Source organism: Ranitomeya variabilis, chromosome 6 (assembly GCF_051348905.1).
Source record: "Ranitomeya variabilis isolate aRanVar5 chromosome 6, aRanVar5.hap1, whole genome shotgun sequence".
Taxonomy (NCBI): domain Eukaryota; kingdom Metazoa; phylum Chordata; class Amphibia; order Anura; family Dendrobatidae; genus Ranitomeya; species Ranitomeya variabilis.
The window spans coordinates 370,069,549-370,094,312 of record NC_135237.1 but is presented as its reverse complement, the minus strand read 5'-3'; the positions used below and the strand labels follow the sequence as shown (position 1 = coordinate 370,094,312).

General features: G+C 40.5%; 1 protein-coding gene across 6 annotated transcripts in view; it reads right to left on the bottom strand.

The window, feature by feature from the left end:
• The window catches only part of LOC143782527 (uncharacterized), a 504,307-nt gene that overhangs the window by 81,335 nt on the left and 398,208 nt on the right, over window positions 1–24,764 (bottom strand). For 3 of the 6 annotated variants that reach the window (XR_013216985.1, XR_013216989.1, XM_077270045.1), the window contains exons 1-2: window positions 16,846–17,025; window positions 4,610–4,745 (exon numbers count right to left, since the gene is read on the bottom strand). Coding sequence is in view for 1 of the 6 variants with exons in the window: in XM_077270045.1 (XP_077126160.1) it covers window positions 4,610–4,745; window positions 16,846–16,888 (179 nt within the window). In the remaining 5 variants the exon portion in view is untranslated. Of the gene's footprint in view, window positions 1–4,609; window positions 4,746–16,845; window positions 17,037–18,098; window positions 18,249–24,764 lie in introns of those variants that run through there. The other 3 variants (XR_013216987.1, XR_013216988.1, XR_013216986.1) reach the window with 3 other exon arrangements.

Below are 24,764 nucleotides of genomic sequence, written 5' to 3'. Positions count from 1 at the left end.
TCCAGGATTTTACCCACAGTAGAGGTTAAACTTACTGGCGTATAATTTCCGAGTTCAGTTTTTGTCCCCTTTTTGAATATTGGCACCACATTTGCTATACGCCAGTCCTGTGGTACAGACCCTGTTATTATGGACTCTTTAAAGATTAAAAATAATGGTCTATCAATGACTGTACTTAATTCCTGCAGTACTCGGGGGTGTATCCCATCCGGGCCCGGAGATTTGTCAATTTTTGTGATTTTTAGATGCCGCCGTACTTCCTGCTGGGTTAAGCAGGTAACATTAAATTGGGAATTATTATCACTAGTCATATTGGCTGCCATGGGATTTTCTTTTGTAAATACTGATGAAAAAAAGTCATTTAGCATATTGGCTTTTTCCTCATCCTCATCCACCATTTCACCCAGACTATTTTTAAGGGGGCCAACACTATAATTTTTTAGTTTCTTACTATTTATGTAGTTAAAGAATATTTTGGGGTTATTTTTGCTCTCTCTGGCAATGAGTCTCTCTGTCTCAATCTTTGCTGCCTTGATTTGCTTTTTACATAATTTATTTAATTTTCTGTATTTATTTAATGCCTCCTCACTACCTACTTTCTTTAATTCTCTAAATGCTTTCTTTTTGTCCCTTATTGCGCCCCTTACAGCTCTATTTAGCCATATTGGTTTCCTCCTATTTCTAGTATGTTTATTCCCATACGGTATATACTGTGCACAGGTCCTATCCAGGATGCTAATAAATGTCTCCCATTTTCTTTGTGTACTTTTATGTCTCAGGATATCGTCCCAGTTAATTGCACCAAGATCCTCTCTCATCCGTTGGAAATTTGCCCTCCTGAAGTTTAGTGTCCTTGTCACCCCTCTACTACACATCTTATTAAAGGAGACATGAAAACTTATTATTTTGTGATCACTATTCCCCAAGTGACCCCCAACCCTTATATTTGATATGCGGTCTGGCCTGTTGGTTAATATTAGGTCTAGCAGTGCCCCCCTCCTTGTTGGGTCCTGAACCAGTTGTGAAAGGTAATTGTCTCTCATAGTTGTCAAAATCCGATTACCTTTACTGGAACTGCAGGTTTCTGTTCCCCAATCTATTTCAGGGTAGTTGAAGTCCCCCATAATAATGACTTCTCCTTGAGTCGCAGCTTCATCTATTTGCTTTACAAGGATATTCTCCATTGCTTCCATTATTTTTGGAGATTGATAACAAACCCCTATCAGTAATTTATTATTTTTTCCCCCTCCCCTTATCTCCACCCACAGGGACTCTACATTTTCATTAGATTCACCTATATTATCACGCAGGATGGGTTTTAAGGTCGATTTTACAAACAGACACACCCCACCCCCTCGCTTATCTGTACGGTCATTTCTGAAAAGGCTATAGCCCTGCAAGTTAACAGCCCAGTCATGGCTCTCATCCAGCCATGTTTCAGATATCCCCACCATGTCATAATTATGTTCCAACAACATTAGTTCTAATTCGTCCATTTTGTTGGCGAGGCTTCTGGCATTAGTATACATGCACTTGATGTTCCTCTCTGTACCTCTATTCTTTCTTAAATTACTAACTGTTCTAACTCCACCCCCCATGCCTCCGCCACCCCCAACTTCCTTATTTGTGCCCAGGTCTCTATCTGCACTATTTTCCCCACCTATAAAATGAATACCCTCCCCCCCATTCCCTAGTTTAAACACTCCTCCAACCTTCTAACCATTTTCTCCCCCAGCACAGCTGCACCTTCCCCATTGAGGTGCAGCCCATCCCTAGCGTAGAGCCTGTAGCCAACTGAGAAGTCGGCCCAGTTCTGCAGGAACCCAAACCCCTCCTTCCTACACCAATTCTTGAGCCACTTATTAACCTCCCTAATTTCCCGTTGCCTCTCTGGCGTGGCACGTGGTACAGGCAGTATTTCAGAAAATACCACGTTGGAGGTCCTTGCTTTCAGCTTGCAGCCTAATTCCCTGAAATCATCTTTAAGGACCTTCCACCTAGCTCTAACTTTGTCATTTGTGCCAATGTGCACCATGACCGCTGGGTCCTCACAAGCCCCTCCCAGTAATCTGTCCACCCGATCAGCGATGTGTCGGACTCGAGCGCCAGGTAGGCAGCACACCGTTCGACGATCCCTTTCTTTGTGACAGATTGCCCTATCTGTTCCCCTAATAATTGAGTCCCCCACTACCAGCACCTGTCTGGCCTGCCCTGCTCTCCTATTTCCCTCCTTACTGGAGCAGTCACTCCTCCGGCTTTCAGAGGACATACCTGGCTGCAGCAGTGCTACCCCTGTACTGGCACCCCCCTCATCTGCCAACTTAGCAAACTTATTGGGGTGTGAAAGATCAGGACTAGCCTCCTTGGCACTCTTCCCTCTACCCCGCTTCCTAACTGTCACCCAGCTAACTGCCTCACTGTCCTGCAGCTCCATCCTACCATCCCCCTCCTCATCTATCCCATTGAGCGTCTGCTCTGTGAGCAGAAGACTCCTCTCCATATTGTCTATGGATCTCAGTGTTGCCAGCTGCACATTTAGATCCAGTATCTGGGTTTCCAAATGCACAACGTGCTCACATATCGCACAGCAGTATGCACCCTCGACCGGCTGATCAAGGACTGCATACATGTGGCAAGATGTGCACTGGATGGCATTAACAATTGTGGAGCACATTTCCTAATGGGGATTGCACCACACAGAAACGTTAAATAAAAATAAATACAAAGTATTAATTAACACTTGGAACAGCAATTCCTCCCTTTGAAACTCCCTGATTCCAAAGTCACTGAGTCACAAGTCACACTTACCGCCGTCCACACTTACGCTCAGGTCACACTCAGCTCGCTCACACTCGCTATGCTGATGATTTTAAGTTTTTTTGTTGTTGTTTTTTTCCCTCTATTTCCCTTCAACAACAAGCCACCTTGCTGTTCAAATGCACTTTCCAAAAAAAAAAGGAAAAAAAAGAAAAAAAAGGACAGGCTTTGAGGATCAAGGGCTTAAACATATATTTCAACAGAGGTAGGTAAAATTTGGCCCAAATATTGTTATACATACAGACACTTTTACACACGTACTTCGACACATACAGGCACACTTTTGCACACGGAATTCTTCAAAATCAGGTACACTATTACATATGTACTCTTACACACACAGGTACACTTATACATATATACTTCCACACTTGCACACTTGTTAACAAAACCCTATATCTGCTCTGCTATTCCTATAGTATATACTCACTTCTGCTACCCTGGAATATTACACAATAATTGCAGCCAAAAGGAAAACAATTGAAAGTGATATTTCCTTTGTAAAACAAATTTAAAGAGTTTGTTGCATTGACAATATTAGCACAGCAAATAATTATTTGCAAAATGTATCTAATACTTCAAGCTTTACCCCTGGCCTGTAAAAGTGATACTTTGAATTTATGAATAACAATCAAAAATCAGCTTTATTGCTACAGTTTATTTCAGTAAAGAAGAATAACATAGATAAACATCTAGTATCCTATGAACAGTAAAGGCCCCGTCTCACTAAGCGATTTACCAACGATCACGACCAGCGATATGACCTGGCCGTGATCGTTGGTAAGTCGCTGTGTGGTCGCTGGAGAGCTGTCACACAGACAGCTCTCCCCAGCGACCAACGATCAGGGGAACGACTTCGGCATCGTTGAAACTGTCTTCAACGATGCCGAAGTCCCCCTGCAGCACCCGGGTAACCAGGGTAAACATCGGGTTACTAAGCGCAGGGCCGCGCTTAGTAACCCGATGTTTACCCTGGTTACCAAAAAAAACAAACACTACATACTCGCCTTTCGGTGTCCAGGTCCCTTGCCGTCTGCTTCCTGCTCTGACTGAGCCGCCGTACACTGAGAGCAGAGCGCAGCGGTGACGTCACTGCTGTGCTCTCACTTCTCACTGTACGGCCGGGAGTCAGTGAGAGCAGGAAGCAGACGGCAAGGGACCTGACGGACATCAGAAGGCGAGTATGTACTGTTTGTTTTTTTTTACATTTACGCTGGTAACCAGGGTAAACATCGGGTTACTAAGCGCGGCCCTGCGCTTAGTAACCCGATGTTTACCCTGGTTACCAGTGAAGACATCGCTGGATCGGTGTCACACACACTGATTCAGCAATGTCAGCGGGGCCTCAACGACCAAAAAAAGGTCCAGGCCATTCCGACACGACCAGCGATCTCGCAGCAGGGGCCTGATCGCTGGTACGTGTCACACATAGCGAGATCGCTATGGAGGTCGCTGTTGCGTCACAAAACTTGTGACTCAGCAGCGATCTCGCTAGCGATCTCGCTATGTGAGACGGGGCCTTTATGAACTCAGTAAAAAAAATCTGCTTACTCTTAGTAGCTGATGCAATATTATGACACATTTCACGATAACGCAAGGTTCTATTTCTTACAAAGACAATTTATCAAAATAATAATATTGCATTATCATCATCTGTATGACATTTAATGAACATCTAAAGACATTTAAATACAAGATTTGAATGGTTCTAATTAACTAGGTTAATAGGTTTAGCACATTTCAAATGTCCATAGTTATTACTAGCTATAAATACATCAACTTAAAAGCATACCATGTGCAGACTTGATGTGAGCTACTCTGCTCAAGAGGATCCAGAGTCACCCCGATATTCACCCTCTGATCATCACACAGTGATCTGGCCTTCACTGCAGAGGCCCATGTGTTGTACTTGTAGAGTAGCTGCTGGCCTATATAGAAATTTAAGGAAAGAGCTGTCAACAAGTTGGGTCAAAACCAGAAAGGCTGGGACAATGACCTAATCAGTTACCAAAAGCATAATCAGGGAATAGTTGAGTAGAAGTTCAGATGGTCAGGCAAGGGAATCAAGCAAAAGAGTAAACAAGGAACAAGAGACAGGTATGGTCTGTGGATTTCAATATGTCTCTACTGTCAGCCAGACCTGAGTAATTGGCCAAAGTGATTGCCTAGTAAGCAAGATTTTTATTTGCAAGGTTCTATAAATAAATAATCATTACTGTGCCGTGCTCGCTCTGCCCAATTTAAGATAACACTCCCCTTCCTAATAGACTGATGCCAGAGCATGATGGGTGGTTACTGCATCGCCAAGCAAAGACATCCCCACTGCTTCTCCGACTGTCAGAATCACTCACTGATATGGAGTGGTGCCACCTAACAAAGAAGTCTGCTGGCGCTGGGATAGGTACATCTGTAACAGTACTGCACATGTTTCTGTACCAATTTATACATTTTAGTTGTTCCTTTTCCTTCCAAAAATGTCCTGAAGGGAGTTGTCTGCCTCTTTATTCAGCCCTCTCCTAACACACCTCAAAATAGTGGCAGACACTAATTTTAATGTTTAGCTTATACATGAAGATGTTTCAGTTATTTCATATGTAACATTGCAATGCTAGCGAAGGAGCTGCTGTCTTTGACATCCCACCCATCACTAATAGATAACTTTATCCCTATAACTTTTTACAATAAGAATGCTACTAATCACTGGCATGTGGGCAAGTGTGCTTGGCAACTCATGAACCAATTGAATATTCCTATGAACGAGAATTAATCTGTCAAATAAGTATTTGATGTGACCACCCATTGCATTCAAAACAGTATCAATTGTTCTAGGATCATTTGCACAAAGACAGAAATTTTGTAGGATTATGTTCAGGTGTATGGATAACCAAGTGTTACAAATAGGTGATAATATTCATAATTTTCATATGTGGATTGTAGCTCAGAGTTTTCCTAATATTTGAGCTACAATCCTAATCTGAGGAAAAGCAGCTGTACTAGATGTAACCTACCTCTTAAAAGTTCAGAAAGCAGTTATCTTTATCTAAACTGTGAGCACACAAAGTTCACAATATGTGACATGATATATCCAATAATATATATTCTGCATGGGCATAGAGTTAAATGACACATTTCTCTCTACCTGCACCTTCAGCTTGATGGAATTTATGAGAGCGCACATTTTAAATTTAAGTTAGTGATAAAGTAGTATGGCGTGAGGTTGTATACGCATTCTAGTAGCCCCAGGGGGAACTGTCTCTCAGGAGTTTGTGTAGTGAACAGCCCTTTGATGCATAAGCTGAGCTTCGGGAGCATGGACCCACTGTGTCCAGGCGTGTAGAATCCAAAAGAAGAAAATGTCATGGTCATGATTAAGGGAGCTTAGTCTCCAGAAACGCGTTGAGATTCACACCCATATGGTTTGTGCTGAAGTTTGTATCCTCTATGTTACAAGTTTGTGAATAAAGAAACCTTTTTTCATGGATTCGGTGAAGCTGGACATTTTCTTCTAGTGAACAGCCCTACCCAGTGCAGACAACAGGAAGAAACCCATTGATGCTGTCAATAGTGATGAGCGAATGTGCTCGAATAAGGCGTTATCCGACCATGCTTGTGTGCTGAGTGTCTTTGGCATGCTCTAAAAATATGTTCAAGTCCCCGTGGCTGCATATCTCATGGCTTGTTGACAGCTGCAACACATGCCGGGATTGCCTGTTTGTTAGTGCTATCTTCAGGGTAAATGAAGGTGCAGTGTTTTTCCAAGAATAGGCAAATGTTGAGACTTTGCTGTCGAGAACATCAGCCAGCAGGACTCCAGTTATTGACAAATACCCTTCAGTAATAGTCTGACAAATCCCTCAAGTTTTATGGATTGCATAAAATGCTGAGCATTGTAGTACAGATTCCAAACACTTGGTGACAGTGTTTTTTTATGCGGAGTTTGAAGTATTGAGTAAGAAATGTGGGATCAGAAGGAGAATGAAAAAGACGGAAAATAGCAATTGTGAAGACTGTAATAGGCTCGTTCATTTTGGCATGATATGCACAGATGACAAGCACAATATTATTTTTTTATTTGTTCACTCTAATTCAATTATAGTTTGTTTCTGGTCTCTAAGCAGAAGACGCTGTGCACTATATCTCTGTCACAGGGTGGTTGGAGCAGCTCAAAGAACAGAATGAGGGACACATTTGTAAACTATTAGACTATAAAACACAAACAGCGTAGTGATAGGGTTCTGCCTGCTACAGTACATTGATTCTTACAGAGGAAATCATATGCCTTTTTAGATTCTAGAGTTGAAAAATAACAGCATCCTGGTAGAACAAGAAATAAAATACGACACAGTGGAGATTTTTAACATTTGCACTGCACTTGGAAGAGCGAAGAAGGTGGTAACTAATAAGCTTGAATGAAGTATGAACCCAACAATTCTTCTGTATCACACATGAATGCTTTGCGACTCAGAGATCAAGAACATAAGAATGCTATATACATGGACCCTGTACAATAGAAAAAGGATCTCTACTGGTCTATCTAATGCACCTTGGGGCACCCCATCAGGCACGAAGTCTTCAACTGCGGTAATGCTTTCAGCAGAAAATACTTGTGATACAGCATGACACAAATGTGCAATATGGGCTTACAAAATGTTGTGAGGATCCATGTATAACTGTATACATACAACTCAACTGCTGCAAATGATTGGACACAGTTTTTACATTTTCCAGTTACTACAAGATACTAGGGGGTGCACTGTCTGCTCTACTTTAACTGTTCTGTACCTACCCCTGCAATCTTCACAGAAATTAGGACACCCAAAAGAGGTGAAATAAACACTCAGATATCGACATGAAACTCTTCTGCTCCTCTGGGCATTGTGCATACAGCAGAAGGGTATGCAGTACTGGTAAGCCTAGAGATATTAGCATTTTATCCTAATAATAATTGTACATGACTGTTGAGGTTTTTTGCACATTACAATTAAATGTTTATTTATTGTCACAAATACCACAAAATGCTTAGTTTTTGCTGCAGAAATATTGCAGTAGTTGCAATTTCTGGAATTTGGCAGCATTGTGTGAACATACCCTCTTTATTATACATGTGGTAGTAATAAGTTGGTAAATTTTGGTGATTTATAATTAGTAACCATTTGATATATAATGGAAGGAAAGGGGTAAGGCAGCATATGTTTCAAAGTCAACTAAGTTACCAAGGGTGCAGGACAAAGTGGACTAAGTTGCGAAGGGTGCAGGACAAAGTAGACTAAGTTGCCAAGGTTGCAGGAATAATGAGAAAGGACACAGAGAAAAAAAATATTGAACCCATGAAGAAACAGAGGTGCAAAAAACCATGGAAATTAGTAATTAGAAAGCAATACTACCAACTTAATGAAAAATAATATTAGCTGGTTTAGTTGATAGTCTATAAAAAGGTGTCGCATTATTAAGGTGTCACACAAGAAACATCTCATGATGGGTAAAACTAGCGAGCTGCCTTAAGACCTTTGCAACCTTATTGTTGTAAAACATACTGATGGCATTGGTGGCAAAATAATTTCGAAACTAGTAAGGTTCCAGTGAGCATAGTTGGGGATATAATCCAGAAGTGGAAGAACATCATTTCATAAACCGGCAGGTGCTCCCTGCAAGATTTTAGAGGAGTGAAAAGAATTATCAGAAGAGTTATCCAAGAGCCAAGGACCATCTGTGGAGAGCTACAGAAAAATATTAAATCAGCAGGTACAATTGTTTCAAAGAAAACAATAAGTAATACATTCAACCTCCTTGGCTTGTATGCACTCTAACCATGAATACCTATAAACAGGCACCACTCATTGATGATATAAAAAACTCTTTATTCAATATGAGAAAACACCAAACATGGTGAAAATAGCCCACACTGGGCGGCAGATGAGAGACAACAGATACAGAACAAAAAGGTAGACACCTGGCAACAAAAATCATAAGGAATAGTCTAAAGATTACTGATGTAAAATACTAATTTAGAATGTTTTGTATGTAAACAGAGGTAGTACATTGTAACGTATTTTATTATGTATATTCTTATCTCTGCAAAATTAGTCACACTGCAACATTGCATACCAAGACCACATATACTCCCAATATAAGGAGAGGCTAGTGCACCTTATGTGCTACATAATAGAAAAATGTACAGAGACTTATACTAACCCTACATATAGAGTACAACATCAGTTCATATTTACCAAATAAAATGAATAGCCAGGCGTCCACCACACCCGACGCGCGTTTCGCACAAGTTGCTTCGTCCAGGGGTGGTGAGACGCTGGTAAGGTACCTTTTTAAATGAATTGGGCCACACATAACAACACACAGCTGTGGAACGAAAAGCGGAAGTAACGCCGAGAAACCGGAAGTGACGAGATGCTGACAAATACCGCTGCCATGGTGTTAACCTCGCGGATTCAAAAAGACAGCCTTCGCTAAAAAATATACGTAGGTCTAGGGAAACGTAAACTTATCGATCCTAATTGCCGTTCTTGGTACAGGAGGGCAGAAAACAAAGAGGTCCGCATTATCTCATCGCTCTGGTCCGTAAGTACTTCCGGGTAACTGGCCAAAGAAGTGAAGTGACGTGGAGGTAAATGTGCCGAGAACCGGAAGAGTGCAGTGTAAGTGCGCCGCGCTGTTTACATCAGTAACCCAGCAACGGACGCACAGAGTGAAAAATCGGAGGGTAGTGACAAAAAGAAAAAACCTGTGAGAAAGAATAATATTAGTTGAACAGCAAAATAGGCAAATTGTAGCATGCCGAAAAACAGTGATAAACAGTGGGCAATAGCCCTGTATAAATAGATAAAAATACACTAGTGGAGAATATGTGCAAAATTGCAAATCAGTCAACACTGCAATGCAGTATTGATAGTGAGCAGTGAATAATAATCCTAAATACATAGGAAAACACATACTTAAAAGAAGCATATAATTAAAGTATGCAACGTTGCAATACAGCCAAATAGCAGCAAACACCTAACAATGTAATAATACCGCCCCTGTGCACATAAAACACACTCCAATACAGATAAACCAATACATTGGTGAAATATTAAACTAGTTAAAATACGGACTATAAAAATATATTGGAGACCAAATTTAAGACTCCGTAAAGTGAATAAAGTGCCAAGAAGGAAGGAATGTTTCATCCACAGTCACAAAACTCCATATGGTAAGTATAATGGAAGAAAGACGTAAATCCACAGCCTAAATATGAAAAGATAAAAGACACATATTAAAATAAAACCAACGACACACACAACAGCTCAAACGGACATTTATTGTAAAAAACGTGATTTAAAAGAAGATAAAACATCATAAAAAAGATTACCAAGACTAATGGAGAAGGGAAAGGGGGAGGGAAAAATGGCCAACGTCCACAATAGGATATATATAGCCAATCGAACAATTATAAGAAGGGCTGAAAGCTGTTGTATTCATTTAAACCAGACGGAGAGATGGTTTTAAGTTTGAAAATCCACTTTGTTTCTTTCTGTGCTAACAGTCGCTTCCAATTTCCCCCACGTGGGCCAATGAATACCCTATCAATGCCTTTGAATTTTAGGCCTGAGGGATCACACTTATGCACCGCCTTGAAATGGCGTGGGATGGATTTTAATGTTGATGTATCCTCCACACTTGCGGCTCCTTCAATGTCCAGGATATGCTCCCGGACACGTCTTCGGAACTCGCGTGTTGTCATACCCACATAAATTAGGCCGCATGAACAGGTGGCATGGTATATGACAGCTTTGGTGGTGCAATTAATGTTGTGGGTGATCAAATACTTCTTTGTCGAGTCTGAATTAACAAAATCTTTAGATTTCTCTACATTTATGCATGCAACACACTTATTACAAGGGTAGCACCCCCATGCCGGACCTTTCGAGCCAAAAATAAATTTGGGTGTATCTCCCCTATGGTAACTGTGTACCAGATGGTCACGAAGATTACGGGCTCTCCTATAAGTTATCGAGGGGGCATCTCCAATAAATTGGGAGAGGGTGCTATCAAGTGACAAAATCGACCAGTGCCTTTGTAAGATCTCAAAAACCTCATGACTACGAGAATTGTAGTCGAGAATACATCGTACCTTGGTATCAGCTATTCTGTTCTCCAACGGTTTATTCCGGAGCAAGTCATTTCGATTGCTCAGCCGGGCTCGTGTGTATGCTTGGCAAATCGGTTTCCTGCCATAGCCCCGTTCTCGAAATCTGCTACACAGATCCTCAGCCTGTCTTTCAAAGAGAATATTATTAGAGCAAATTCGTCTTGCGCGCAGAAATTGACCTGTTGGAATATTATTTAGTAGATGCCTGGGATGTTGGGAAGTAGCATGAAGTAGGGTGTTGGCTGCCGTCTTTTTCCGAAAAAGATCGGTCTGAATATCGCCTGAATCATCAACTTTAATAAGGACGTCCAAGAATTCAATTTCTTGTTTACTACTCTTGTATGTCAACTTGATGTTTAAATTATTCTTGTTCAGGTGATCAAAAAAAGAATGTAGGTCTCTTTCAGACCCTTGCCACACCACAAGCACATCGTCAATAAAGCGCCACCATGCTATAACACCTGAACAAAGAGCATTAGGGTTAGACTGAAAGATGTCCCTCTCCCACAGCCCCAGGAAGAGATTTGCATACGAGGGCGCACAAGACGCCCCCATAGCAGTCCCCTGGAGCTGCAGGAAGAGGGACTCCTTAAAGTAGAAGAAGTTATGTGTTAGTATAAAATGCAAAGCATTAATCAGAAAGTCACACAAGGCTGGATCACATCCACTGGTTTCCAGAAAAAATTGAATAGCTTGTATACCGTCCTGGTGCCTGATTGACGTGTAGAGTGACTCCACATCACACGTCACCAGGCACATATCTTCCTCGAGGTGGATGCCCTTAAGTTTTCTGAGAGCATCGGTGGTATCCTTGAGGTAGGATGGAAGGGTCTCGACCAAGGGTTTTAGATGGAAATCAATGAGTTTACAGAGGGGGTCACAAATACTGTTTATACCTGATACGATCGGTCTACCAGGGGGAATATTCGGATCCTTGTGTATCTTCGGTAACAAGTATATTACCGCCACAGTTGGATACTCAATCATAAGTCCCTCCATCTGTTTCGTGGTGATCACATTTTGTTCCAGTGCTTGTATCAATAGCTCCTTTAATTCAGATCTAAATTTTTGGAGAGGATTAAACGTCAACCGTTTGTAACATTTATTATTGTTGAGCTGTTTCAGCATTTCCTTTTCATACAGCTCAATTGGCCATAGCACCACATTACCACCTTTGTCCGAAGGTTTGATTGTTACTGATTTTAAATTCTGTAATTCCTTCAGGGCAACCCTTTCACGTTTGGTAAGGTTGTCCCTGTGGATAGACTCTGGGACATTATGAATGTCCCTAATTACTGATCGGACAAAGAGGTCAATTTCCGGATACGTTGTTATCTGTGGAAATTTGGTGGATTTAGGAAGAAGATGACTGGGAAATTTACCTTTTGGTGGATCCTCCGACTCCTCTGCCAGATCTTCCAAAATTCTTGTAACTTGTGAATCGGTAAAAACAGTTGGCCTTAAAGTCTCCTCTGGTTCGGAGTACATTTTTTTAAAAGTCAGTCTCCTAGCAAAGAGGTGAAGGTCTTTGACTGCCGCAAACCTATCGAAACTTGAAGCAGGGGAGAAAGACAAACCACGACTTAATACAGAGATATGATCAGCCGATAAAGCTACTTCTGATAGGTTAATTACCTTAAGAGAAGGATTAGAGTTGGAGTTTCCCGGGTCCCGAATTGTTTCCTTTTGTTTCCCATTCCTTGGTCTTTGACCTGAGTCATATCGTCGTCGGTTGAATCTAAGCGGATATCTTCTACTGCCAGTAGAGGATGTGGACGATGCTCCAGTTTGGGAGGCGTCAGTTGATTCCATCACAGACGCATCATTTTTTGTTATTTTCTTAATATTCCACTTAAAGACCCGATTAGAATTCTTATCCTCCAAGTCTCTCTGGAATTTCTTGGTTTTAGTACCGGATATCTGATTTTCCCATTCCAGCATATTTTTCTCCATTTCCTTCTTGAAGATCTCTATTTCCTCTTTAGAGCATTCTAGAATCAGCTTCTTCTGTATTTCGCCAATCTCCACTTCCAATTCTTCCAGTGTCGTGGAATTAATCTCGATTAAAATTCCCATAAATGTAACCGAGCACGTGTTACATGCAGTCTCCCATCGGGTACGGAGACCGTCATCATTGACTGGGAAGGAAGGAAATACTTGAACTCTCAACCCACATGAGACCTACATTCTTTTTTTGATCACCTGAACAAGAATAATTTAAACATCAAGTTGACATACAAGAGTAGTAAACAAGAAATTGAATTCTTGGACGTCCTTATTAAAGTTGATGATTCAGGCGATATTCAGACCGATCTTTTTCGGAAAAAGACGGCAGCCAACACCCTACTTCATGCTACTTCCCAACATCCCAGGCATCTACTAAATAATATTCCAACAGGTCAATTTCTGCGCGCAAGACGAATTTGCTCTAATAATATTCTCTTTGAAAGACAGGCTGAGGATCTGTGTAGCAGATTTCGAGAACGGGGCTATGGCAGGAAACCGATTTGCCAAGCATACACACGAGCCCGGCTGAGCAATCGAAATGACTTGCTCCGGAATAAACCGTTGGAGAACAGAATAGCTGATACCAAGGTACGATGTATTCTCGACTACAATTCTCGTAGTCATGAGGTTTTTGAGATCTTACAAAGGCACTGGTCGATTTTGTCACTTGATAGCACCCTCTCCCAATTTATTGGAGATGCCCCCTCGATAACTTATAGGAGAGCCCGTAATCTTCGTGACCATCTGGTACACAGTTACCATAGGGGAGATACACCCAAATTTATTTTTGGCTCGAAAGGTCCGGCATGGGGGTGCTACCCTTGTAATAAGTGTGTTGCATGCATAAATGTAGAGAAATCTAAAGATTTTGTTAATTCAGACTCGACAAAGAAGTATTTGATCACCCACAACATTAATTGCACCACCAAAGCTGTCATATACCATGCCACCTGTTCATGCGGCCTAATTTATGTGGGTATGACAACACGCGAGTTCCGAAGACGTGTCCGGGAGCATATCCTGGACATTGAAGGAGCCGCAAGTGTGGAGGATACATCAACATTAAAATCCATCCCACGCCATTTCAAGGCGGTGCATAAGTGTGATCCCTCAGGCCTAAAATTCAAAGGCATTGATAGGGTATTCATTGGCCCACGTGGGGGAAATTGGAAGCGACTGTTAGCACAGAAAGAAACAAAGTGGATTTTCAAACTTAAAACCATCTCTCCGTCTGGTTTAAATGAATACAACAGCTTTCAGCCCTTCTTATAATTGTTCGATTGGCTATATATATCCTATTGTGGACGTTGGCCATTTTTCCCTCCCCCTTTCCCTTCTCCATTAGTCTTGGTAATCTTTTTTATGATGTTTTATCTTCTTTTAAATCACGTTTTTTACAATAAATGTCCGTTTGAGCTGTTGTGTGTGTCGTTGGTTTTATTTTAATATGTGTCTTTTATCTTTTCATATTTAGGCTGTGGATTTACGTCTTTCTTCCATTATACTTACCATATGGAGTTTTGTGACTGTGGATGAAACATTCCTTCCTTCTTGGCACTTTATTCACTTTACGGAGTCTTAAATTTGGTCTCCAATATATTTTTATAGTCCGTATTTTAACTAGTTTAATATTTCACCAATGTATTGGTTTATCTGTATTGGAGTGTGTTTTATGTGCACAGGGGCGGTATTATTACATTGTTAGGTGTTTGCTGCTATTTGGCTGTATTGCAACGTTGCATACTTTAATTATATGCTTCTTTTAAGTATGTGTTTTCCTATGTATTTAGGATTATTATTCACTGCTCACTATCAATACTGCATTGCAGTGTTGACTGATTTGCAATTTTGCACATATTCTCCACTAGTGTATTTTTATCTATTTATACAGGGCTATTGCCCACTGTTTATCACTGTTTTTCGGCATGCTACAATTTGCCTATTTTGCTGTTCAACTAATATTATTCTTTCTCACAGGTTTTTTCTTTTTGTCACTACCCTCCGATTTTTCACTCTGTGCGTCCGTTGCTGGGTTACTGATGTAAACAGCGCGGCGCACTTACACTGCACTCTTCCGGTTCTCGGCACATTTACCTCCACGTCACTTCACTTCTTTGGCCAGTTACCCGGAAGTACTTACGGACCAGAGCGATGAGATAATGCGGACCTCTTTGTTTTCTGCCCTCCTGTACCAAGAACGGCAATTAGGATCGATAAGTTTACGTTTCCCTAGACCTACGTATATTTTTTAGCGAAGGCTGTCTTTTTGAATCCGCGAGGTTAACACCATGGCAGCGGTATTTGTCAGCATCTCGTCACTTCCGGTTTCTCGGCGTTACTTCCGCTTTTCGTTCCACAGCTGTGTGTTGTTATGTGTGGCCCAATTCATTTAAAAAGGTACCTTACCAGCGTCTCACCACCCCTGGACGAAGCAACTTGTGCGAAACGCGCGTCGGGTGTGGTGGACGCCTGGCTATTCATTTTATTTGGTAAATATGAACTGATGTTGTACTCTATATGTAGGGTTAGTATAAGTCTCTGTACATTTTTCTATTATGTAGCACATAAGGTGCACTAGCCTCTCCTTATATTGGGAGTATATGTGGTCTTGGTATGCAATGTTGCAGTGTGACTAATTTTGCAGAGATAAGAATATACATAATAAAATACGTTACAATGTACTACCTCTGTTTACATACAAAACATTCTAAATTAGTATTTTACATCAGTAATCTTTAGACTATTCCTTATGATTTTTGTTGCCAGGTGTCTACCTTTTTGTTCTGTATCTGTTGTCTCTCATCTGCCGCCCAGTGTGGGCTATTTTCACCATGTTTGGTGTTTTCTCATATTGAATAAAGAGTTTTTTATATCATCAATGAGTGGTGCCTGTTTATAGGTATTCATATTATGTGCGGCTAACCACCGTGGGTTTCATAATTGGTGTTGTGCACTCTAACCATGCAAGACTCCATTGCTGAACAAAAAGCATGTTGAAGTGTGCTTAAAATTTGTCCAACAAAATTTAGTCAGGCTTGTCAAATAATGGGAGAATATAGTCTGGTCAAATGAGACCAAAATTAAAATCTTTGGATGCCATCATACACACCATGTTTTGAGGCTGAAAGGCACTGCATATCACCCCAAAATCACCATAACAACAGTGCAATTTGGAGGTGAGAACATCTTGGTGTGTAGATGTTTTTTCGGCATACAGCTCTATCAACCTTCATATCCCTGATGTAAGGATGAATGGACAAATGTACTGAGACATGCTTGATAAAAATCTGCTGCCATCTACCAGGATAATGAAGATGAAACAAGGGTGGACGTTTCAGCAACACAACGATCCCAAACACACAGCAAAAGAAACTCTCAATTGGTTTCAGAGAAAGAAAATAAAGTTATTAGAATGGCCCAGCCAATCACCTGACCTGCATCCAATAGAAAATATATGGAAGGAACTAAAGCTCAGAGTTCATAGAAGAAGTCTGCAGAGTCTTCAGGATTTGAAGATTGTTTGTACAGAACAATGGGCCAAAATAACACCTGAGCAATGCATGTGACTACTTCCTCAATACAGGAAGCGTCCTGAAAAGCTCACTAACAAGAAAGGCTTTTGTATGAAGTACTATTTACATTTCTCTAAGCGTGTTCAATACTTTTCCCTGTGTCATTTCTCATTATTACATATAACTTAAATTATGGATATCTATGGTTTGATTTCTTTGGCTGCGTGGATTGGATGAGTGGATGAGTTGTTACCTACATCTGCTAGAATTTCATGTCAATAGCAGCTTTAGAATTATATTTACTTAGAAATTGATGTCGTGTTCAATACTAATTTCACCCACTGTATATAGTTTTCTGCTTACATATTCTTGCGTGCAATTCCTGGGTTGTAGCATGTATGGTCATTGAAACAATGGGGCAGTATGGGTCAGTTCCCACACTAACTACATTATCAGTAGGGGACAGCACATTCAGTTTATATGGATGTTATATGGGCTACTACCATGACCAAGATGGTGCTCCGTCTCTCTATACTCACTGCACCGGTGCAAATTGTCACGATGCGCTCAGTGACCTTAGTTGGCCTGAAAATTCCAGTTTGAATTTATATATCTGCATGTGCAATATGGACAGTTGAACGCCAAGTATAGCGTCTCCCATGTTTATGGATTTCATGGTCTTTTTGACGAGGTGAGACATTGAGAGTATTCAAAGCACCTGCATGTATAATAAATATAATTATGTAAGATAGCACTTTTTGCACATTTATTGCATATGCTGGGCATTTTATATTCATACTCATGCACTGCATATTGAGCACTGGAGCACTTTAGTAATGTTCACGTATGAATTACATGTTTGCATTCTGTACATTTGTTATTGTGTTTGTAATAAATGCAAATTGCTTGATGATGGATAACCCTTCATATGTATGATTGTAGCATCATTTTATTCATTTCAAAAAGGTTCACTGTTGGAGTAGAAATATTGCGGACTTTTGGCATTAAATTACTAACTTTTATTTTCATTTGAATCACATAGTAGTGCTGTCTTTCTTTTGATTTTTGTATGTTGCAGTTGAGGAGTCGGTGGATCTGTAAACTGGCACCTGCACTATCTATCTATCTATCTATCTATCTATCTATCTATCTATCTATCTATCTATCTATCTATCTATCTATCTGTCTATCTACAATATCTATCTCATCTAGAGATCCTTCAGCTTTTTTTCTTGTATTTTTTAATGACTTTTTGCTCAATCTTGAGCTATGGCGACTTGATGGATGAACAATCTGTAGTAAGATCGATCTAGTGTAAGCTTGTAAGATAGATTAAATTGATTTAGTGAAGAATTATGCTGTGTGGTTCTTTCGTATTCATCATTTGAAGTTTTCTGCTAATTAGATTTCGGTGCATGGGGGGCCGCACTGTGCCTGGGTCTTCTGCTCCCTGTCTAAGATTCCCTGCCCTTCCCTGCCTCCAACCTATATAGTGGAAAATTCATGATGACAACATCACATGTATTTAAAGATATTAGAGATGATACATACAGTCATATTCTTCCAAACTGTGTGATTCAAGCCATGTCTCTTATTTGCTGATTAGTTACACTGACCTGGTCCTGTTCCTTTGTCATCTGCTTCTGCTGACAGATACCAGAATGGCGCTGACTAGAGATGAGCGAATATGCTCGGGTTCCCTCTTATTCTGCAAGCTATTGCGCATGTCGAATAAGCTGCAGAGGGAACCCGGCTTCCTGGATCACGCCGACTGATCAGCTGATCGGTGGCGCAGCTGCATGTGTCGCGGCTGTGTCACAGTCACAACACATGCATAGACAGCCTGTTTGTTGGGTTCTCCATGCATGTGTTGTGACTGTCACACAGCCGCGACACATGCAGCTTCGGCACTGATCGGTCAGCGCGCTCCAGGAAGCCGGCTTCCCTCTGCAGCTTATTCGGCAAGCACTGTAGCTTGCCAAATAAGAGGGAACCAGAACATATTGGCTCACATCTAGTGCTGACATTGGAGGGGGTGTTGTTATCATCACTGGCTGGCACCTTCGCTGCCCAGCAGGATTGCTTCCCTGCTCTATTTAGTATAGTTTGAGCTCCTCTTGCTACCCAACTGAACTTTCTGTTAAAGGGAATCCCTTTAACTATGTATCTTATGTATCTTTCTGACTGGCTCACAGCAGTGGCGGTCAGAAGATCAGGTCCTGAGCACAACACCATATTTAAATCTTCCCCTAGCATTTAATCATTAGCCAGCTACCAAGAATTATTTTAGCTCCTGGTGCCATATAGTAGTCATTATTATTGTGATACCTGACCACGCTTGCTACTTCATTTTTTTGCCTTAACTTTTACATTACTATACAAATTTCAGCTCATGCTGATTAACCTTGCTGGTGCCTAATGATTTTGACTCCTGATTTAGTCTTGGTTTGACCTCAGTTATATTCCTGTTTATGTCCCTGCCTTCTGATTCTTTTGGTACTTCCCTCTATTTCAGATTCACCTGACCATCTGCTTTACTGCCAATTCAATCCACCGGCCAGCAGCTGATCTGTGGATGCAATGCAGCCCAGGGCCATTATAGTGTAGATGAGATTATTGTATAGGGGTGCAAGGACAAAACTACAAGATTCTTTGGAAACTGCTAACCTCTTTATGACTGATGTTGTGAACATCAGTCTTAATGAACCGGAACGCTGGAGAAAGGTGCCCCTAATATATTAAGAGGCACATGCCTGGTAATGAAATAGGTGTACCTTACAACTGTCATGTGCCACCTCCAGAAATGTCACTTACTGCAGTACATTTCTGGTGAAACTTACAGCACTAAAATTGTGTAAATTCTGACTAATTATACAGGCAGGCTTTTTGCAAAGCTAGCTGAGACTGGTGTAAAAACAGTTAAAAGTGCCAAATGTTTGCACAAATTTTACAATATTTGGAGGTGTTGTACAGCGGAAAACTTGGAAAAACACTGTCATGAATAATGTATCTGTAGGATAAGCCAATAAGAGGTGTTTGTCTTCAAGAGAACAAAATAATTTAATGTACATTAGGCCAAGCTGCAAAATATGCAGAGATAAGCCAGAAGATCAGGATCAGGCAAGGGGCCATTAAGATCTAGTGGTTAACCCCCCTGTATTCTGCTTACAGTGGAATTCTTGAGGCCAAACTCCCCCCCCCACTCTCCAATGAGTAAATATTGATGACAGGAGCAATTTAAACTGCACAATTTTTCATGAACCAGTGTTCCTACGATAATCATGCAGACTAACCAAACTGATGATAACCTGATGATTGAACAAAATGTTTTTTCTTTTAGGGAGCCAAAAAGATCCTAGCTCTTGGCAGCACATCATCCTGAGTCAACAAAACTTGTGCTGCCGAGAACAATGGCAGCCTTTACCCACCTATTACTAATTGTTTAGGATATAGGACACAAGGCCAGCCTGTGTAACAGACCATTAAATGAACGTTTGTTGCTGGTTAATGAACATATAACACTGCGCAACACGCAGTGTAATCTAAGTGGTAACGTATCTAATTGTGGAAAGAGACCTGTTTGGCATGTCAGTGTAAGGAGGCTTATAAGACATGCAATGCTCCTCTGGGAAATTAAATATGCAAATTGCCTCGTAAGAGAGGAAGAGAACTTGAACATTAGTGCCACCTATTGGAAGTCGCAATCCTATCGACCCTTGAAGAAGACTTACCACATGACTTACAATAAAGGTGCATTTACATTGGCTTTTATCCTAACATTAGACTATTAATGCAATAGCGCCAGAAAACCTCTTTATTATTTGAAATATTCTTAGTACTCATTCAGTGTTCAGAAGTAACCAACGTATTGCAGACCTCGGGCTACTGATGCTCAAGGAAGGGAAGAAATAAACAATATAAAGTATAACACGTGTATAATTCAACAGATAAACTTAATTTACAAATCACAGTTTCAATGCCTTATCTTTGACACTGAACATTTGCCTGGAAAATAATAGCTGTGTGTCAAGTGAAATCAAAGCTTATGTTTTTCTCTAAGTTAATCAGGGAAAATATGTCCTAGACAAATGATTATTTCACACTAACACCATTAGAGTATACAAAATACTTCTTTCATGCGTAAACATATCGGTTATTTATGTGTGTATTAACTTTTATGTTTCTCCACAATCCAATTATACTAGGTAAATATGTCACATTTAGCGCTAATAAACAAATGGCTGCTAAAAAAAACAACTGCAATTTATATGGAAAATATGTAAAGTAGCTTAACGAAGACACTGTGAGGCTTTCAAGACACTTTCATTTCCTTTCACATCGACTGCTAATACACTTAACATTTTCTTATAGAATTTAAAGATCACAGTGTAGTATCTTAACAAGGTGTAGCATGTAGTGCCTAGCAGGTCATCTCACAAAGCCACAGGATATGGATCTGGACAAGATAAATGTACTTTCAAGCACAGCAACTTCTCACTTAATTAATGTGAGCTTATTAATCATTAGTGCTCCTCATATAAATCTTTGTAACTTAAGGAATGTGTATAAAATCAGTCTTAAAGGGCTATTCTAAAGTTTGGGATAAGGGAAAATGTCCCAATCACTGGAGGACCAACCACCAAAATTCTTGCCGATGTTCGATTATTCATCCTTCTGCTCAATTCATTCATATAAGTGTGCTGAAGACTAATCAAGAGCAGTGATCGGCTATCTCTGGCGGACCATTAAGAATGAATGGACCACCTCTCTGTTCTTCAGAGACCCAGTTCTTTGGGTTGGTTGGACCCCCAGCAATCGGGAAGTCATTCACTATCTATTTGATAGTAGATAACTACCAAACTTTAAAACTTCCCTTTAACCCCTTTCTGCCAGCTGACGGAATAGTACGTCAGCTGGCAGATGCCCTGCTTTAAGGTGGGCTCCGGCGGTGAGCCCGCCTTAAAGCCGCGACATTTCAGCTGTTTTGTACAGCTGACATGTGCGCGCAATCAGCGCGAGCGGAATCACGATCTGCCCGCGCCCATTAACTAGTTAAATGCCGCCGTCAAGAGCTGACAGCGGCATTTAACTAGCGCTCCCGGCCGCGCGGCCGGTCCTACTCGAACCGCTGACCCCCGTCACATGATCGGGGGTCAGCGGTGCATTGCCATAACAACCAGAGGTCTCCTTGAGACCTCTATGGTTGTTGATGGCCGATTGCTTTGAGCGCCACCCTGTGGTCGGCGTTCAAAGTACACCACCATTTCTGCTACATAGAGGTGATCTGTACTTCACCTCTATGTAACAGAGGCGATCGTGTAGTGCATGCTTCTAGCCTCCTATGGAGGCTATTGAAGCATGCCAAAATTAAAAAAAAAAAAGTGTTTAAAAATATAAAAAAATAAAAAATATATAAAAGTTTAAATCACCCCCCTTTCGCCCCAATCAAAATAAAACAATTAAAAAAAAATCAAACCTACACATATTTGGTATCGCCGCGTTCAGAATTGCCCGATCTATAAACAAAAACAAAGGATTAACCTGACCGCTAAATCGCGTAGCGAGAAAAAAAATCAAAACGCCAAAATTACCTTTTTTTGGTCGCCGCGAGATTGAATTAAAATGCAAAATGGGTGATCAAAAGAGCGTATCTACACCAAAATGGTATCATTAAAAACGCCAGCTTGGCATGCAAAAAATAAGCCCTCCACTGACCCCAGATCACGAAAATTGGAGACGCTACAGGTATCGGAAAATCGCGCATTTTTTTATTTTTTTTTTGCAAACTTTAGTATTTTTTTCCACCACTTAGATAAAAAATAACCTAGACATGTTAGGTGTCTATGAACTCATAATGACCTGGAGAATCATAATGGCAGGTTAATTTTAGCATTTGGTGAACCTAGCAAAAAAGCCAAACAAAAAACAAGTGTGAGATTGCACTTTTTTTGCAATTTCATCACTCTTGGAATTTTTTTACCGTTTTCTGTTACACGGCATGGTAAAACCAATGGTATCGTTCAAAAGTACATCTCGTCCCGCAAAAAATAAGCCCTCACATGGCCATATTGACAGAAAAATAAAAAAGTGATGGTTCTGGGAAGGAGGGGAGCGAAAAACAAAAACGAAAAAACGGAAAAAGCTCCGGGGGTGAAGGGGTTAAAGTTTAACCGTGATTTTAATTTTTATTTCAGAAATCAATAGTACACATGAAAATAAGCAACATAGTAATATATCTTATCAAAGAAATTTGCGTCTTTCTCCACCTGGGCTGATCATTCTCAAAATTCTCAATTCCTGGGTAAAATCTGTATTCAGTGAAGAAAGATTTTTACATTACTGAAATAGGAGACCGGAGGAGGAGGAGCTCTGTTCTTACTCCCCCTCCTCCCATCTACATAGGGGATGGCTGCTACCCATAAGATTCAGTCTCAGTAATGGAAAAATCTGTCTTCACTGAATACAGATTTTACTTAGGAAATGAGAATTTTAAGAATGAAAGATCAGATCAGGAGGAGAAAGAAGCAAATTTCTTAGATAAGGTATATTACAAAGTTGCTTATTTTTATGTGTGCTATTGATTTACTAAAAGAAAACTAAAACAATGGTTTAACCCCTTTCTGACATCAGACATACTATTCCATCCATGTGACCTGAGCGGTAGGCCACGATAACGGGGAGTGCGCAGCCGATCGCCGCCGGGTGTCAGCTGATTCTGACAGCTGGCACCTGGCACTAGATGCCAGGAGGGGTCAAAGACCACTCCTGGTACTTTAACCCCTGAAACACTGTGATCAAATTCCGGAAGCCGGCACAGAGGTTGACAGCCCTTCTGCCTTTGGATCCGAGACCCCGTGGCATGATGTGGGCTCCCGATCGTTGCCATGCTGACCCGATGTCATCATGACGACATACGGGTCACCAGATCTAGGAAACTTGGTGATCATGCGCAGTGCATGATCACCAAGTCTCCCTGTCAGTGCAGCGCTGACAGCTTATATGGCATGCAGATGCTGCTTCATCTGCAAACTATAGAAGCGAATTGCAACAAAGAAGGACAAAAACGAACTGTGGGGTCCGATATGTAAAAGAATGAATCACAATGCATGTATATAGTACAAAAAACGTAGTTTATTGATAAAGACAAAAAAGGAAACAAAGGGTGGTACCATGATAATGACAACACGAAGTGTAAATCTGCCCGTGGACCACAACAGACCAGGGGAACAACCCATGTATAACTGACAGCAATAATTGTATAATACTTGATGCAAAATGAAAAAAATGGTATTAAGTGCACTGTGTGAGAAGAATAATAATTTCAGTGCAGTAGTAACTTGACAGGTGAATTGTAGCAAAAATAGGAAATAATAAATGACACTGGATCATGTAATCTGCAAGGATTGTAAACAATTGGCACATAATAATAAAGAAAAAGAAAAATACATGTGTGTCAGTTCAAAAATGTGTATACACTGTGTTCCAAATTATTATACAAATTGGATTTAAGTGTGATAAAGATTTAATTGTTTTGTTTTTCAAATAAACTTGTGGATGGTATTGCGTCTCAGGGCTCAATGGATCACTGAAATCAATCTTAAACACATGGGATAATTAATTTTCCAGGTGATTATAATTAAAGGAAAACTACTTAAAAATGATGTTCCACATTATTAACCCCTTCACCCCCAAGGGTGGTTTGCACGTTAATGACCAGGCCAATTTTTACAATTCTGACCACTGTCCCTTTATGAGGTTATAACTCTGGAACGCTTCAACGGATCTTGGCGATTCAGACAATGTTTTCTCGTGACATGATAGGGGTAAAATTTCTTCGATATAACTTGCGTTTATTTGTGAAAAAAACGAATATTTGGTGAAAATTTTGCAATTTTCCAACTTTGAATTTTTATGCCCTTAAATCACAGACATATGTCACGCAAAATACTTAATAAGTAACATTTCCCACATGTCTACTTTACATCAGCACAATTTTGGAACCAAAATTTTTTTTTGTGACGGAGTTATAAGGGTTAAAATTTGACCAGCAATTTCTCATTTTTACAACACCATTTTTTTTTAGGGACCACATCTCATTTGAAGTCATTTTGAGGGGTCTATATGATAGAAAATACCCAAGTGTGACACCATTCTAAAAATTGCACCCCGCAAGGTACTCAAAACCACTTTCAAAAAGTTTATTAACCCTTCAGGTGTTTCACAGGAATTTTTGGAATGTTTAAATAAAAATAAACATTTAACTTTTTTTCACACAAAATTTA